The sequence below is a fragment of the Carassius carassius genome, chromosome 47 (assembly GCF_963082965.1).
Source record: "Carassius carassius chromosome 47, fCarCar2.1, whole genome shotgun sequence".
In the NCBI taxonomy this organism is placed as follows: domain Eukaryota; kingdom Metazoa; phylum Chordata; class Actinopteri; order Cypriniformes; family Cyprinidae; genus Carassius; species Carassius carassius.
Window position 1 is genome coordinate 14,651,087 of NC_081801.1, and position 15,621 is coordinate 14,666,707.

At 36.0% G+C, this 15,621-nt stretch overlaps 1 protein-coding gene across 1 annotated transcript; it reads left to right on the forward strand.

The window, feature by feature from the left end:
• Positions 1–1,179: 1,179 nt before the first annotated feature.
• Positions 1,180–8,387, forward strand: LOC132131015 (complement factor B-like). Its single transcript, XM_059542967.1, has 18 exons — positions 1,180–1,318; positions 1,487–1,702; positions 1,799–1,984; positions 2,120–2,293; positions 2,423–2,518; positions 2,653–2,786; positions 3,197–3,347; positions 3,612–3,743; positions 3,907–3,999; positions 4,174–4,311; positions 4,421–4,512; positions 5,877–6,009; positions 6,099–6,237; positions 6,349–6,428; positions 6,577–6,686; positions 7,087–7,216; positions 7,362–7,411; positions 7,561–8,387. The coding sequence occupies exons 1-18, from the start codon at positions 1,258–1,260 to the stop codon at positions 7,729–7,731; spliced, it is 2,286 nt and encodes a 761-aa protein (XP_059398950.1). The 5' UTR covers positions 1,180–1,257; the 3' UTR covers positions 7,732–8,387.
• Positions 8,388–15,621: the final 7,234 nt, after the last annotated feature.

Below are 15,621 nucleotides of genomic sequence, written 5' to 3' on the forward strand. Positions count from 1 at the left end.
TAAAGACACAAACAAAGTTAAAAGAAAAGTTTACAGTATCTACATTTCTGGGAAATTAATGACTCTTCATCAAAAGTTGGGAGTTTGGGAAAAGAACAAAGATGTGTTAGATCAACAATAATTTCCATAGTTAGGCATTGCATTTACGCTGCGACGAAACTCACCAACTGAAGACGAGAAGAGAGACTTCTGCCAATCCAGTCTATCAGAATGAAGACAAATGAAGACAAAGGTATGAAGATGGAATCTATAAGATGGAACATGATGTAAATTTCAGTGCTTTGACCAGCATAATGCAAGAGCTAAACATATTGTGCAGACTCGCCTTCAAATAAGCCAGAAGGTTTTGTATTTATAGGAATATCTGTAAAAATGGACAGTGTGACAGCAAACAAGTCAACACTTTTAAAAGCACAATTGTGCTCATTTTAATATTGCAGATATTGTCAATATTCACTTACTTGAAAAGGTAGCTTTTACAGTTATAAATGCCTCAAAAGACCAGGTTTCTGTATAGAAACCTAATACTATTTTACCCACTAAACTACATTTTTACACAGTATTGTGTGTGTAAGTCTTACAAAACCTTTTTATCATTTGCATAAAGATTGTCTACTAATGTACCGGACTTCTTTTGCACAAAGTGAATAATTTTGTTGTTAATCTAAAACAATTACCATTTTGCATCAGTTTGTCATTCAGTAGGCCTAAATGACAACAGTGCTTTAGATTAGTATTTTCTCTTCCCCTGTAGCAAACATGCCCTTCAGTGCTTGAAAGTATCAATAAATATTCATCCGTAAGCAGGTGTTAATGTTTAAGGAAAACAAGTTTAAAAAAGAGGATGAATGTCCTGATATAGTGATAAAATAGTTCTCAAATGACCCCAAGAGTTTGAGTTTCTCTCTGGAGCAAAGATTATTGTGGTCTTTAACCCTTAAAAATATTCTCTCTGTATTCTCCTAACAAATCTGTGATTCCTGCATCTACTGTATATTTTGATGTAAAAATGAAAATAGAATCCATGACAATTCAAGATGAACATAATTACCTATTTTCTGATTATTAAATATATAATGATATGTGGCTAATAGTAATTATTTTATTGTGTGCCGGGAAATGGATTTTCTTTATTTGACTTGAAGTTAAACATTGACCACTGAATGTAAATAAAATCCTCCTGCTGACTATGAAAATACCCTGTCCATTTGCTTCTGTATTTGCTTCTTAATCTCAGCTCAACTTGGAATAAACAGCATGGAGTGTAAGCAGCAGTTGAAATGGTTAATGCTTGCACTGATATGTCCTCTTATTACAGGTAGTTCTTTTTGCTTATTAAGATTAATGTATTCTGAAATACAGAGACAAAAATATTTTGGCTCGTATCAAATGTTTTTTTTTAAATTGCAAATAAAACTGCAACAACTGACAAAAGTTACTTCTGTCATATTATTCATAACCTCCTCCAATGATCTTGCTGTTACAGGTGCTTCATCCTCCATCCCCAAACGAGAGAGTTCATGTCCCAAAGAGAATCTAAACATTACTGGAGGGACCTTTGTTCTTTCTAAAGGCTATTCAGATGGGAGTCTTCTAAAATACATCTGTCCAAATGGATATTACCCGTCGGTTCAGTCACGTCAGTGTCAAGATGGACGCTGGAACTCAAAGACCAAAACTAGAAAAACCCCAGAGTGCAAAAGTAAGAAACAAGGCATTATTTGTGTCATTATATCATGAATAAATGCTGGACTTATTTCTTTTTATTATACTCGTCTACTGTATGCATTTATCCTAGAGATCACATGTCCTAGTCCCAGTGTTTTTGAGAATGGAGAGGTGATTCCATATAAAGACAAGTACTATGTAAATGACACAACCACTTACTCATGTCATTCCGATTGTACATTCCGTGGCTCAGCAGAACGTGTTTGCAAGCCTAATGGGAAGTGGAGTGGAAGCACACCAATTTGTGAATGTGACTGTAAGTAATCACTATTACTTTGTAAATGTGTGAACACACAGCAGTTTTCATAAAGTCTGATTTACACTAAAATGTAGTTTTCAAACGTCCATGGAATTTCACTTTTTTACTTGTCTGTTCATTACTGTCTCACAGCTGATCACTGTCCTGATCCTGGTGTTCCCCCTGGTAGCAGTCGAACAGGGAACATGTTTAACATAGATGACAAAGTCACGTACCGCTGTCAGAGTCCATTGACCTTGATTGGTTCCAAAGTGCGAGTGTGTCTGGATGGAGGCCAGTGGTCAGGAACAGAGCCACAATGTTACGGTAAGTCTTCTAATAGCTACATCACATTTTCAAAATTGTGTGTTTTGTAAAAGAGTTGTTGGCCATAAAATATAGCTACCTAAAAGTGGATTTTCTGAATATTGTTGCTATTGTGTTAATACTGTACAGCTGATTTCACATACGACACCCCAGAGGAAGCATCAGAAGCTTTCAGCAGTTCTCTTAAGTCAAACCTAGCAGTTTCTCAACAGTATGAAAAAGAAGGTACCTTTGTGTGACTTACAGCATAATCAGCCACACCTTTTTAAAATGTTCATTAATAATTGCTAGGCTCAGAAGAAGAGACAAAATAACATTAGCGCATTTAATCATGAATGCTGTGTTCCTTCTTTCTTCAGATCAGCAGGGGAAGAAAATAACTATGAATCAGGGTGGAAAACTTGATATTTACATTGCTGTGGATGCATCTGGCAGCATATATCTGGAGGATTTCGAAAAAGCAAAAACCACCATTAAAATGCTTATAGACAAGGTATGTCGATTGTCAAAAATTCTCAGAGGTTGCTGTAGTGAAGTTGTAAGACCACTTATTTCAGTATTGTTTTTAGGCTACTGATGTAGGTTATGCATCCATTCCTAAAAGGTTCTGTAATAAAATAAATGCCTATATTTGAAAATGAAGAATAACTATTGTGATACACTGAGATTTTCTCAAGACTGAACCTGATTTTTAACCTCCTTTTCATCATCAGAATCCTCCAGTCTGAGCATTAGTGTGTTTCAGGAGCTTATAGTCTCTCACTTTGCACTGCAAACTTGCTGCATTAGAAAATCCTGTTTCACATTATGGAAACATGAACTGCACTGAAAGCCAGCATTTTGATCAGATAACAGACAGATGTTTCTACCATCTTTGAATTCTCAATGCTCTTTCTCCAAAAGATTAGTTATTACCCGGTCTCCCCAAACTATGAGATCCTGATATTTGCTACATATGTAACGCGGATAATCTCTATGAGGGACTTCAAAACTAATGAAGATGCAAGAAACATAATGAATATTTTTAAAGAGCTTGACGACTTTAGTTATGACCGTAAGTATTCTGTTTGAATGTCTATTTATGAGTCTTATTGTATACATGGATATAATTAGGTTTTTATTTTAGATTATTATTACAGAGAACAAACTTGAGGAAAATAAATTTATTAATTGCTGTCCGATATAATAATCAATATAAAACAAATCATTTTTTTTTTTAAATTCCAATTCAGGTTGCAATTTTGAATCATTTTAATTTGGATTCAGTCAGTTGTTTCAGTTAGAATGTTTCTCTGCTGACTGTAATATTCTGAAAAAGGTGTAGATGGACACACAGGTACCAATATCGCCAAAGCCTATACAGCCATTTTAGAGAGCATGAAACTAGAGGAGATCAACAATGCAACGACCTTCAGTGAGACCCAACACATCGTCATACTGTTCACTGATGGTAGTATTTAAGTACAATACTTAAACTTAATCAGTTTAAGTTCTTTATCAGAAAAAAAAAATGAATAATAATAATAAAATACTCATACAGTTGATCACAAATTAGAATAGAGATCAACCTTGAAGCAAATATTCACTATAATTTATCTCATCTTACTTCATAGGTCAAGCAAACATCGGGGGGGATCCCAAACGTAAAGCGAAACAGATCAAACATCTCGTCACCAAAAACGATCCAAATCGAGAGAAGAATCTTGGTGAGTAAGAAATGTATAATTATATTTTAAATAAAAATGTTTGGACTATAAGTGTTTTTCATAAATGTGTCTTTCATGAACCAGCAGAATCATCAGGAACAGCAGAAAATACACATATTTGCTTAGTCTTTATTATTGATTTCATATTGATATGGATGCATCCTCTCTTTCCAGATCTTTATGTATTTGGAGTTGGAGATGACGTGAATCAAGAAGACATAAATGGCTTAGTGTCACAGAGAGACCAAGAAAAATATTTCTTTAAGCTTAAAGACTTGACAGAGGTGCAGAAGATGTTCGATGACATTATTGGTACAATATCTATACACAGTTCCTGACCTCTAATTATAATACTTTACAGTTTACTCCGTGTTAATTGCTGTTGTTATTATTAACTCTTTATACCTGCTTCCTTACACAGACGAGAGCACCAGTGTAGGATTGTGTGGGATTGTGTGGGAAGGCTTGGAAAATAAACGCCGTGCATTCCCCTGGTTGGCACAGATTATTATTGTAGTGAGCATTACATTTTTATCACTTTATTATAGAACTAAGTGAAGTTAAAGGAAACATTTTCTCCCACAAGATGGTCAACGCTATCTCACAACCAATTTCTACATATTTTACAAGGTGGCTTTTTTGTATGAATTCGTACGACCTCACTCCTACGATTTTGTACGATTTGTCTAGACTCAAGTGATGGGGATGTTTAGGGGCGGGGTTAGGTGTAGGTCATTTGTACAAATTCATATGAATGGTGCAATAAAATACATATGATTAGCACAAATCGTATTAATTTGTACGATTTTATTTGCCATTTCGTAAAATACACTGTGTGCACAATTATTAGGCAAGTGGTATTTTTGAGGATTCATTTTGTTATTGTACAACTACAGTGCTCTTGGTCAATCCAAAATGTTAACAAACCCTCAAACCTAAACATTTAAGCGAAGTTTTGGCGTTCTTAAGAGAATATCTACATGTTAGGTCTACATTATTAGGCAACTATTAGTGTGCAGAATTATTATGCAGCTAAATGAAAAACACATTTTCCCATCTCACTTGTTTATTTTCACCTGTTAATGTGAGAATAATAAACAATAACACAAAAATAGTGTGCACATCCCAAACATCCAAATAGGATGCAGGTGCAAGACAACTGAATAATATAATCAAATAAAGAAGTGAAGTATGCACACTGAAAACTACTGCTCCAGAGGAATTTAATTAAGCTCCAGAGGAATTTTAATTAAGCTCAAGCAGTGGAGTACTTTGATTTTTATGCAAGACAATGCTCCATCACATGCGTCAAAGTCTTCTTGAAAGATGCAGACTATTTCCTGTACCACTGGTCTGCAACTTTAAAGAAGACTTTGATTTTTATGCAAGACCACGCTCCGTCACATGCATCAAAGTACTCCACTGCGTGGCTGGCTAGTAAAGGCCTTAAAGATGAAAAACTAATGACATGGCCCCCTTCTTCACCTGACTTAAACCCTATTAAGAACTTTTGGGCCCTTCTTAAGCAGGAAACTTACAGTGAAGGTAAACAGTACACCACTCTGGACAGTGTCTGGGAGGCTGTGGTTGATTCTGACCAGATCAAGAAACTGACTGACTCCGTGAATGGAAGGCTTCGGACTGTTATCGAAAAGAAGAGTTTTGAGGTTTGAGGATTTGTTAACATTTTGGATTGACCAAAAGCACTGTAGTTGTACAATAACAAAATAAATCCTCAAAAATACAACTTGCCTAATAATTGTGCACACAGTGTATATATGAATTGCCGTGAGATCAGGCTGGAAATATGCATGTTATGGCTAAAGAGTTGAATGCCAACAATATGAACATCAGTCTTCTCATCGCTCTTCATGTAGCATGCTTCTGCATCTAAAGGTTCCAATTGCATGGGTTCATTAGTTTCCTCAAGTTACATCTTGACAGCGGCTAGATGCTTCAAAGAGGGAGACACACCTGATAAGATAATAGTTAAACTGGACAAAGACCTGGGTATGTCCTGATATGTCCATATTTTCAGACTGAAGTAAAATGTTTCACAGGGTAAATCATACTTATGATGTTTACATTTCCTTTTGCAGTTGTCAAAGTGAAAAAATTCCAAATTCATCCTGCATTCAACCCCACAGCAAAACAGCATATGGGAATACAAGAATATTATGAATTTGATATAGCTCTTATACAGTTGGAAAAAGCTGTTGAGATGAGTTTTAATCTACGGTGAGGAGCGCAGACCTTCAACATGTGATGTTAATTTAGTAAGAATATGAAAAAGGAAGAAGAAGAAAAAAGCTGAACAAATTAAATAACATCATGTGTATTTCTCTTCAGACCAATCTGCATCCCATGCACAAGAGAAACCAATGGAGCTCTGAAACTTTCAGAAAGTGAAGGGACTTGCAGAAAACATGGTGAAGTCCCTGTCAGACATGATGTATATATATAAGAACCATATCAGAAATATGAAACATAACTTAATTTAAACATGTGATTGCTTTTGTAAAATGAAACTTTCCAAACATAAAATGTCAAACTTTTTTCTCCTTGCATTTCTTACAGAGGAAATACTAATGAACAACGAGCTTGTGGAAGCTGCTTTCACGTCTGATATGGATACTGATAATAGTCCAAAAAACATAAAAAGCATCACAATCAAGCTTGGAAAATATGTAATGATTTTTCTTATTTTTAATCTTTCCAATCTGTGTAGTTTTAAGAGCTTCATTTAAGTTGATTTATTAATGCAGAGGCTGTCATTCTTTTTTCAGGCCTCCTTTATAGTGTTAGAAAGTGAAATGTTCTTGAACATTTAGAATTACATTAACATAAATAATATAGAAGCAAAAAAAAAAAACCTTTACCTTTGACTTCATGGGGGCTTTAAAGTATCATTAATGTCTGCACAACCATTTGTTAGTGCTTGAATTATTGTTTTGACATTCAACATACAATACTGTAGGTGCAATATTCATCTGAAAAAATTATGTGAATCTCTTATGGATAAAAAAAACAACAAAACATATTCCAGTCATCAACAAGCTAAAAACACTTTGTGTACTTTTTCTTTAGCGGGATGCTTGTGTTGAAGATGCAAAAAAAGCAAAAGGAATCAATGTGGAAAATGCCAGGGAAGCAGTTACAAACAATTTTCTGTGCAGTGGTGGTACTGAACCAAAAACAGATGATGTTGCCTGCAAAGGTATGTTTGATTTTTGCCGTCAAGATGGCATCTTGTATTTGGTTCTTATCTACTATATTTATTAATAACATTTTAATCATTAGAGATCTAAAATTATTTCATATAATTCTTATATCATTTCTTGTATCGTGTTATTTTGTAACAGGTGATTCAGGTGGGGCCACTTATGTGAATAAAAAAGGTCGAGTGATTCAGGTGAGATTTCTGTTTCCTTTGAAAACAGTTTTGATGTGGCTGTAAAATCTCATGTACACTGAGTTACATATTACACAGTGAAAATAAAGACTCATTTGAGAGAAGCTGAGAACTAGGAACGTTTTTGATGTCTGAAAAATCTTTGATAGGTTGGTGTCGTAAGCTGGGGAGTGAAGGATGTCTGCAAGGAAAAAAGAAGATTCACTTCGGATGCAGACTCCAGAGATTACCATTCAAATCTGTTCAGTAAGGAGATACGCTCATTCCTTAAAGATCACCTAGAAAATGACCGCATAGGACAACCTCTTACATTTTTGTGAATGCTTTAGCAGACTGAACCTGTGTGAGTGCAGTCTGATAAAACACTGATTTATTTTCTGATGAATATATTCAACTTTAAGTCAAATAGCTGGTCTTTGTTAAAAATGTTAAACATTTATTAACAACATTCTTTCATGTTTTACTCATTCAATGTCATGTCTTTATGTCTATGTTGGAGCAGGACAGTCTGTACTGTGTATCCAAGAACTGGCAGGCAGGGGAGTTTCATTATTGTTGCAATTTCACTACTTGTTTCCATCTGTCTTGCGAATGATATATGCAAATAAATAAATAAAGCCTAACAGTATGTCACTAAACCTGCTGTATTAGGGCTGAAGCGTAATGGAATATGAAGATTATCATACATGAAAAATGACAGCTTAGGGCATTGATCAGACAAGAACCATTGTCATGCTAACATTAAATCCAAACACACTTATTAGACTTGATGTCCCAAAGTACATAAGTCATTCTGTGCACTTTTCTTCTGAGCAAACATGAGGGTGTTGAAAACATAATTTATGACCATCTTAAAACTGCGCACTTACATTGTCTTGATGAAACTCAATTTTCTTGCTTTGTCTGCTGCTCCTATAAACTATGTTTCTAACATGTTACAGTGAAATATAATTATAGAAGATGAAATGGAATAAAATAAGAACGGGTTTGTATGAGAAAAAAAAGAGAACAAAACAAGACCTGTTACACAAGTACCTGTTACTCATTACAAAATAAGTACTATTAACACTGCATAAAGCATATTAATTCATTTATTTTATAATATTAAGTCAAATTATGACAGTTCTCTCTTATTAAATGTTGAATTTTGTAATACAAGTGTTAGTAACAGTGAAGATCATGCTGCAATGTTGATTCATAATTTAGTTAGTCCAAACTTAAGTCAAACATCCTAAAGCCCATTTCTATTATCATTTCATTTTTCTTCATTTTTCCCCATTCCTTTACCTCATCATTGTCAATGTCTGTCAAACGCCGTCTTCATCCTCCTGCAGTGTACTGAATTACATTTCAAATGCTCTAAATAAAAACACTACAAGGAGAAGTACTCCATGGAAATTTGGGGTAAATATTATTGTAACACTCAGGGGCGGATTAAGGTGGTCAGGGGCCCCTAGGCTGCTCTTTGAGGCCCCCCCCTTAATCATTATGCTTACTGGAGAAATTTATTTAGTGCCAGTTATGGTCCACACACAAATAGTAAGGTGTACTGACAAACACACACACACACACACACACACACACACACACACACACAATCCTAAAGTCTTTCCTCTACATTCACAATTTCCACACAGGATAAGACAATTTTGTTCATTTTTAATTTAAATGCATAAATCTGGTGCATTTTAGAGCAGAATCAAGTGATTAGATCAATGAAGAAATATGTGCATTTTCTTAGTAATATTACTTTATTAGTTGGTTTCATAGATGTGAATATCATGCTAGGGAACAATTTACACTAAATATATAGATAAGTTTACTAAACTTATTGCAGTATTACACTGTATTGCTTAGATAGGTATAACATTTGAGTAAGGAATAAGCAAAATTCAAGTCTTCATGATCACACACACACACACACACACACACACACACACAGGTTTACTGTAGTTACAGACACAAAATTTTACTGTTTGCTTTTCTGGTACAGCCCCATTTCTTTAGCTCGAGTACGCAAACCTCTTTGCACATGCACTGTAATATTTATTATATTGAAAATTACATTTTCAAAATGTAAAAACTTCACAGAAGATGTGGAACCGATTGCTCCCCCATGGTATTTTTCTAACTTTATTTATGACAAAGAACAGCAAAGTTGCAGATATTGTTAACAATCTATCTATAAACACACACCTTGTCCTCTTTTTCTTGTCTGCACTGCCGAGGTCTGCTCAATGAAGAACATGCTGAAAGACGGGGATGAGCCTAGGACTGCCGGTGATTTCATATGTAATTTAAAGGGGACTGAGGCGATCACGAATTCATGAACAATTTATGGAGCTGATCGCATAATTTTTAGGGAGGCTGAGTACTCATTTTAGCTATTGTCCCACTACAAATGACCTTGCAACTACCATGGTGTGCATTCTACAATACAAGACATTCATTTTATTAGACGCTACGCAATGAATCCTCCTTTGATGTTAATTATGGGCCAATGAGGGTCTTTTTTGTTTTTGCTTAAAAAAAAAAAGTCCTTCCAATCCGAGGCCCCTGCACACGTGGGGCCTCTAGGCTGAAGCCTAGGCAAGACTGTGCATTAATCCATGCCTCACAACACTTGTTTAAGTTGACCTATTGGCCTATGATTGCAATTTCCATTCAGCACGCTACTAAATCTCAGCCAACACCCATTGGGCCATCCTGCTTCTGTAGTAATAAATAATTTCTCAGAATCAGTTCTAAAATCATTTTAAGATTAATAATTTTAAGAATCCATGCATTAAGAAAATCAAGTTTTACCATGACAAAGTATTTGACAGATTAACGCATGTCCTTAGTCACTTTCTCTTGACTACTTTGCTCTCGAAATATGTGGCCTACTTTTGGAAACCCGAAATGGTTCTTCTATGGCAGTGATCCTCAAATCTGGCTCACGAGATCCAATTTCTTGCCGAGTTTAGCTCCAACCCTAATCAAACAAACCTTCCTGTAATTTTCTAATCACCCCGAAGACACTGATTAGCAAACTCAGGTGTGTTTGATTAGGTTTAGTGCTAAACACTGTTCTATGGCATTGTTGTATAACCCCTTTTGGAGTTTAGGTTAGAACATTTTGTGTTCTTTACAGTGCACTCTTGCAACACCATTTTTTCATCTAGCCCTCTGATATTTCTTCTAGGTGCACAACTCTCTATTTCATGCCCTGATGAGAATCTCAGAATTAGTGGGGAGAGTTTTGCTTTCTCAAAAGTTGGGAGTATTGTAAGATACAGCTGTTCAGAAGGTGTCGTGTCTTAGGGCTGATGATGAATTTCTTCAGTCAAATTAATAAGGCTCGGGAGACGGAGTTCCAGGTGTCAGAATATAGACTTTATTGCTCAAAGCAACAAAGCTGAGATGCCGTGCACTGCATCTGAATCTTCTGTCTGCCCGCGCACTCGATTTATACCCTTATCTCTATACCTTATTTGGTAGTTCCGGTTTATAATTGGCATTGCCTGCCAAGTTTGCCACCCCTTATCACTATATTTCTCTTAATGGTGGAATTCGGCCAAGTCAACAATTAAACAATCTCTCCCTATTGGTTGGCTATGGTCACGTAAGACCAGTGTTGGGAAGGTTACTTTGGAAATGTAATAGGTTACAGATTACAAGTTACACTGTTCAAAATGTAATAGTAGTGTAACTTTTTCAATTACTTTATTAAAGTAATGTAACTAATTACTTTTGAGTACTTTTTGATTACTTTTCTAATTTTGTGAAAATTAAAGAATAATAAATAAAAGCATATACATCAACTTAAATACAGTTATCTAATAAGCATGTGACGTATTCTGTGTAATAAACTCCTGAAACATTGGTGTTTTTTTTAAACTGCTGTCTCTGTATATGATGATAGTTTTCTCAAAATAAGTAAAATGCACATGAAGTGATACAGAGCAGTTCTAGAAATTATGTTTATGTGCTCGTGTACTCCTATATTGTGGCAGCAGAGGTTGAAAACACTGCAAGCTTCAGTAGGCCAATGTGTAGTAAATGAAACCATGTCTTTGCCATTAATTTACAGGAGGGGCGGACTGGGAAAAAAATTCAGACTGGAAAATTCAAACTCATACAAACAAATTCATGGACAAAACTATTTTTTGTATGGACCTGACATAAAAAAGGTTTAAATATTTAATTTGGGGACATGCAAAATAATTAAAAGTTCTCTCCTGAACTGCACCTTCACTTCCACAGTCTCTTTATTTTGCCCTGTTATCCATCTCTCTCATGACTTTAATACTCAAGATTGAACAAAACTATACTTTACAATACGATACTCTACAATACTACAATATCTTTATTGAAAAATCCTAATACTGTACACGAGTTATGTTTTTCCTTTACAAAAAATTACCATGCTTTTATTAGCCTATATAAAAGTAAAATAACCTTGTTTTGTTTTTGTTTTTGTTTTTTTGCAAATGGATTTGTATTTATTTTTAAATAAATACATTTGCAAAATAATTTTACATTTTTGGTTATCACAGTTTAACAATAGTAACCATTTTCTCTGGATTTATAGTTAAATATTAAAATTTTAATTTTCGTAAGGGTTGCGTTGTTGTCTGTCGTAGCTACCCCTAAACCTATAAAAAAAAATCTGATTTTTTTTTCAGCTAAATTACTACAGTAACATTACAACCAGGGCCGGATTAACCATAAGGGCAACTGGGCAATTGCCCAGGGGCCCAAGACCTCTAAAGGGCCCAGGGCAGCAAGGGCACGAGCAAAATACTGTATCTGGTAATCTCCCGCTTTACATTAAACAAACTGTCAACACGGGCTTTTGCGCTGCACAGAGAGACGCTGCGCTGCCTATGACTTTGAACGTGAGTTGAGAGCGGTTGAGAGTCAGTCTCATGCGGAATGACCAATGAAGAGAGGGCCTCAAGTTAAGACCCTCTCCTCATTGGTCAGTCCGCATGAGGTGTGTCAAATGTTACGCCGAGCGGGTTACGTCAGGCGTTGCTACAACAGATAAAAATCTGACATGGAGAAGCTAAGTGGGAGCGCGAAGCGGAAATTAAAAAAGGAAAAGGACATCAGAAACGCAGAAAATTTTAAGTATATACCTAAAATAGGTCATTTCTTCACTCCTGTTAATGTTGCCGAGAGTTCTGTTAAGTCAGCTTCCGTCAACGACGAGGACAACTCAGCTAGCCAGGACTTTTCTTCAAGATGCCAAATGAAAGCAAACATGCACTCCCTAATTATTTAGGATTAAAATTGTGTGTTTTGCCAGGTTTTGAAGTATTTATTTTTATCTTTCTATTTTAGCTATTGGACATGAACTTGTTAGTGGCCTTGATTTGGAAGATGTTATACACCAGTTTGCACAGTCAAAGTCCAGAAAAAAGCCATTGTAAGATGTGTTTGCCAAATGAAGGCATTTCAAATTCAAACATGCACTTCCTCATTATTTAGGACTAAAATTGTGTATTTTGCCAGATTATGTAGCATTTATTTCTGTCTTGTCTTCTTCAGAGAAATTGACAGATTTCTAAATGTTTATGTAGCACTAAAATGTTTAACTGGTTAATTGTGCTGTGATATGTTGTTGTTCTATTTTAAAACAAGTTAAAATGAGCTTAGGATAAAAATGTTTATGAGCAGATAATAGTGATACTGCATTTTATTTATTTATTTTTTTCCTTGAGGTGTCAGCTTTATTAAAATGCTGTATATTGTTGTGGAGGGAAAACTGGCAGATTTCAAATTGTTTGTGTTGGACTAATAACTTGATTGCCTTGTTGAATTCTGAGGAGACAGGGTCACCCTGTCAGGGTGATTTCTGCTTAAAATGAGCTGAGGACCAAAATGTTTCTTGATGTGTTGTCTGTGGTCTTCTGTTATAGCTCTATCAATTCAATACATTTATATTGGGAATAAATGTTGTTAAATAAACAATGGTTTGAAAGTGGTTGCTTATTTATTCATTTTTGTGAAAATGGAGGATATTTCCCTCCCTCTCAATGTAGTGGGTCAATTTTACCAGATTATACAGATGCTGATGTGTTTTGTTTTCATAGCATTATATGTGAGTGAATGTCTTTGATAGGGGACATAGTAGTGCATTTGTAGTTCTATGAGCATTTAAATATTTGTAAATCAAAATACACCTGATGACAGTTAGAACTTGAAGTATTGAGTATATTTACTGTATATTACAGTAATATATTCTGTATATGACCATATTATGGGGATCCCGGGGTCGTGATGATGGGGCCCTTGAATATTGTTGCCCAGGGTACAACAAAGTGTTAATCTGGCCCTGATTACAACTGATAATAATGATGTCCTTTATATAGTATTTTGAGTGATGACTGATGAGCAACGTGCTGCTGCTTGATTAAATAAATAAAAAAAACAAAGACATAAAAGCATCTTTACAGATGAAACTGACCTGAAACCCTGAACAGTAGTTCTGCTTCTCTGCTCCAGCTGTGCGCTTCCACAGTCCACTCTTTTTTCTCTCTCTCTCTCTCTCTCTCTCTCTCTCTCTCTCTCTCTCTCTCTCTCGCATTGATTACTCTGAGTCTGATCCAAACCGTTTGGCGGAGGCGCGGAGAGCGCGCGAGTCATGACTAACACTTCATGACTTATTAGAGACAGGGGCGGACTGGCCATCTGGAGCACCGGGACTTTTCCCGGTGGGCCGCTAGCCAATGTGGGCCGGCCCACCCGGTACACAAATATATATATATATTTTTTTTTAATTTACGGAAATCATAATATTACATCTCTTTTCTACGCAAATGGATGAGTGAGTCGATCGCGCAGCCAACAAGCGCGTTTTCGTCTAATTTAGAGAGAGACAGATTCATCTGGTACAGCGAATTTCTCTGAGCAGCAGGCCACTGTATACGTTCACTTAAAACATAACCGACTGTGTTTACGAAAATACTTGAAGAGACAATTATTTTGAAATAATTGTGTGTGTATTTGTTCATTCAGAAGTTACGATACCCAAAAGATGAATTAATTCTTTGTACGCGCATTGTCTGAAATGCTGCTCACAGCGCGTGCTTTGAACGAGTGCGCCCAAGCTTCGAACGCGCGCAAATTGTTTAAAAAAGTTGAATCAGCAAGATTTAGAAACAAGTGAAAACGATCAACTACGATACATTTCACCCCTCCAAGCGAGTGAACAACGCGAATTTTAAATCACTATTCACGATAGCCCGTCGGGAAGAGCAGTGATACATTTTGGAGCCCGACTGCAAAACACAATAGCCCCTGGACGTCGGGCTAGCGATTTTGCGAGCCCTGCACCTCAGATCTATCCAGTTTGTGAACCACTGGTTTCCACAATGTTTTCGTTAAACAAAATAAATGATTATTTTAAAAGATTTACTCAAGAGAATAATCTGTTCACGAATCGGATCATGAACTTATATTACCGCATATTCATGCATCTGTTAACTGAATGCAAAGTGTGAGTTTTAGGAGAATGTTTGTCTCGTGATGAACATGTATCGCTCACTAGGAGTCGCTAAATGAACAGCTGCAGCACGCAGGTTATCTTTTTTTTTTTTTTTTTTTTTTTTTTTCAATGGAGGATCAGTTGCCCTATTGGTTAAAATCCCCAAACAGTATACTTAAATATCAAATAAATAAATTACATCAAAACAGGGGCGTTTGCGTTTTGATGTGGTGGGCTGCTGTGGGCCAGAAAGTCCAGGGCCACTTTTTGGTCCCAGTCCGCCCCTGATTAGAGATTTAATCATCAAATGGCGGACTCGCAAATGATCGCTTTAGTACATTCGGCAGGCAATTATACAATAATGATATTAAATAGTGGGGCAAAATCGGCTGCCAAGACACCGGGAATTGTCCCGGTTCTCCCGGTGTCCAGTCCGCGCCTGATTTCCACAGACAGGCAGAATGTGCAAGTCATATATTGCATTTTTGGGGCTTTATATTCACAGACACTAGTCGATGTCATGTTTTGATTCAAGTGTACTGACTTACTTTTGATTTAGTCATCCAAAATGTGGCATATTCCGCCCGCGTTAGGCATTTCGTTTTTATGACTGGATTCTACGAACCAGACTGTATTTCCGCATCCCGGAAATTATTAGGGCGGTATGTCTCAGAATAGTCAGTGCAATTTGGGAAAGAAATCAGTTAAATCTGTATGTGGATGTGTGTTAATATTC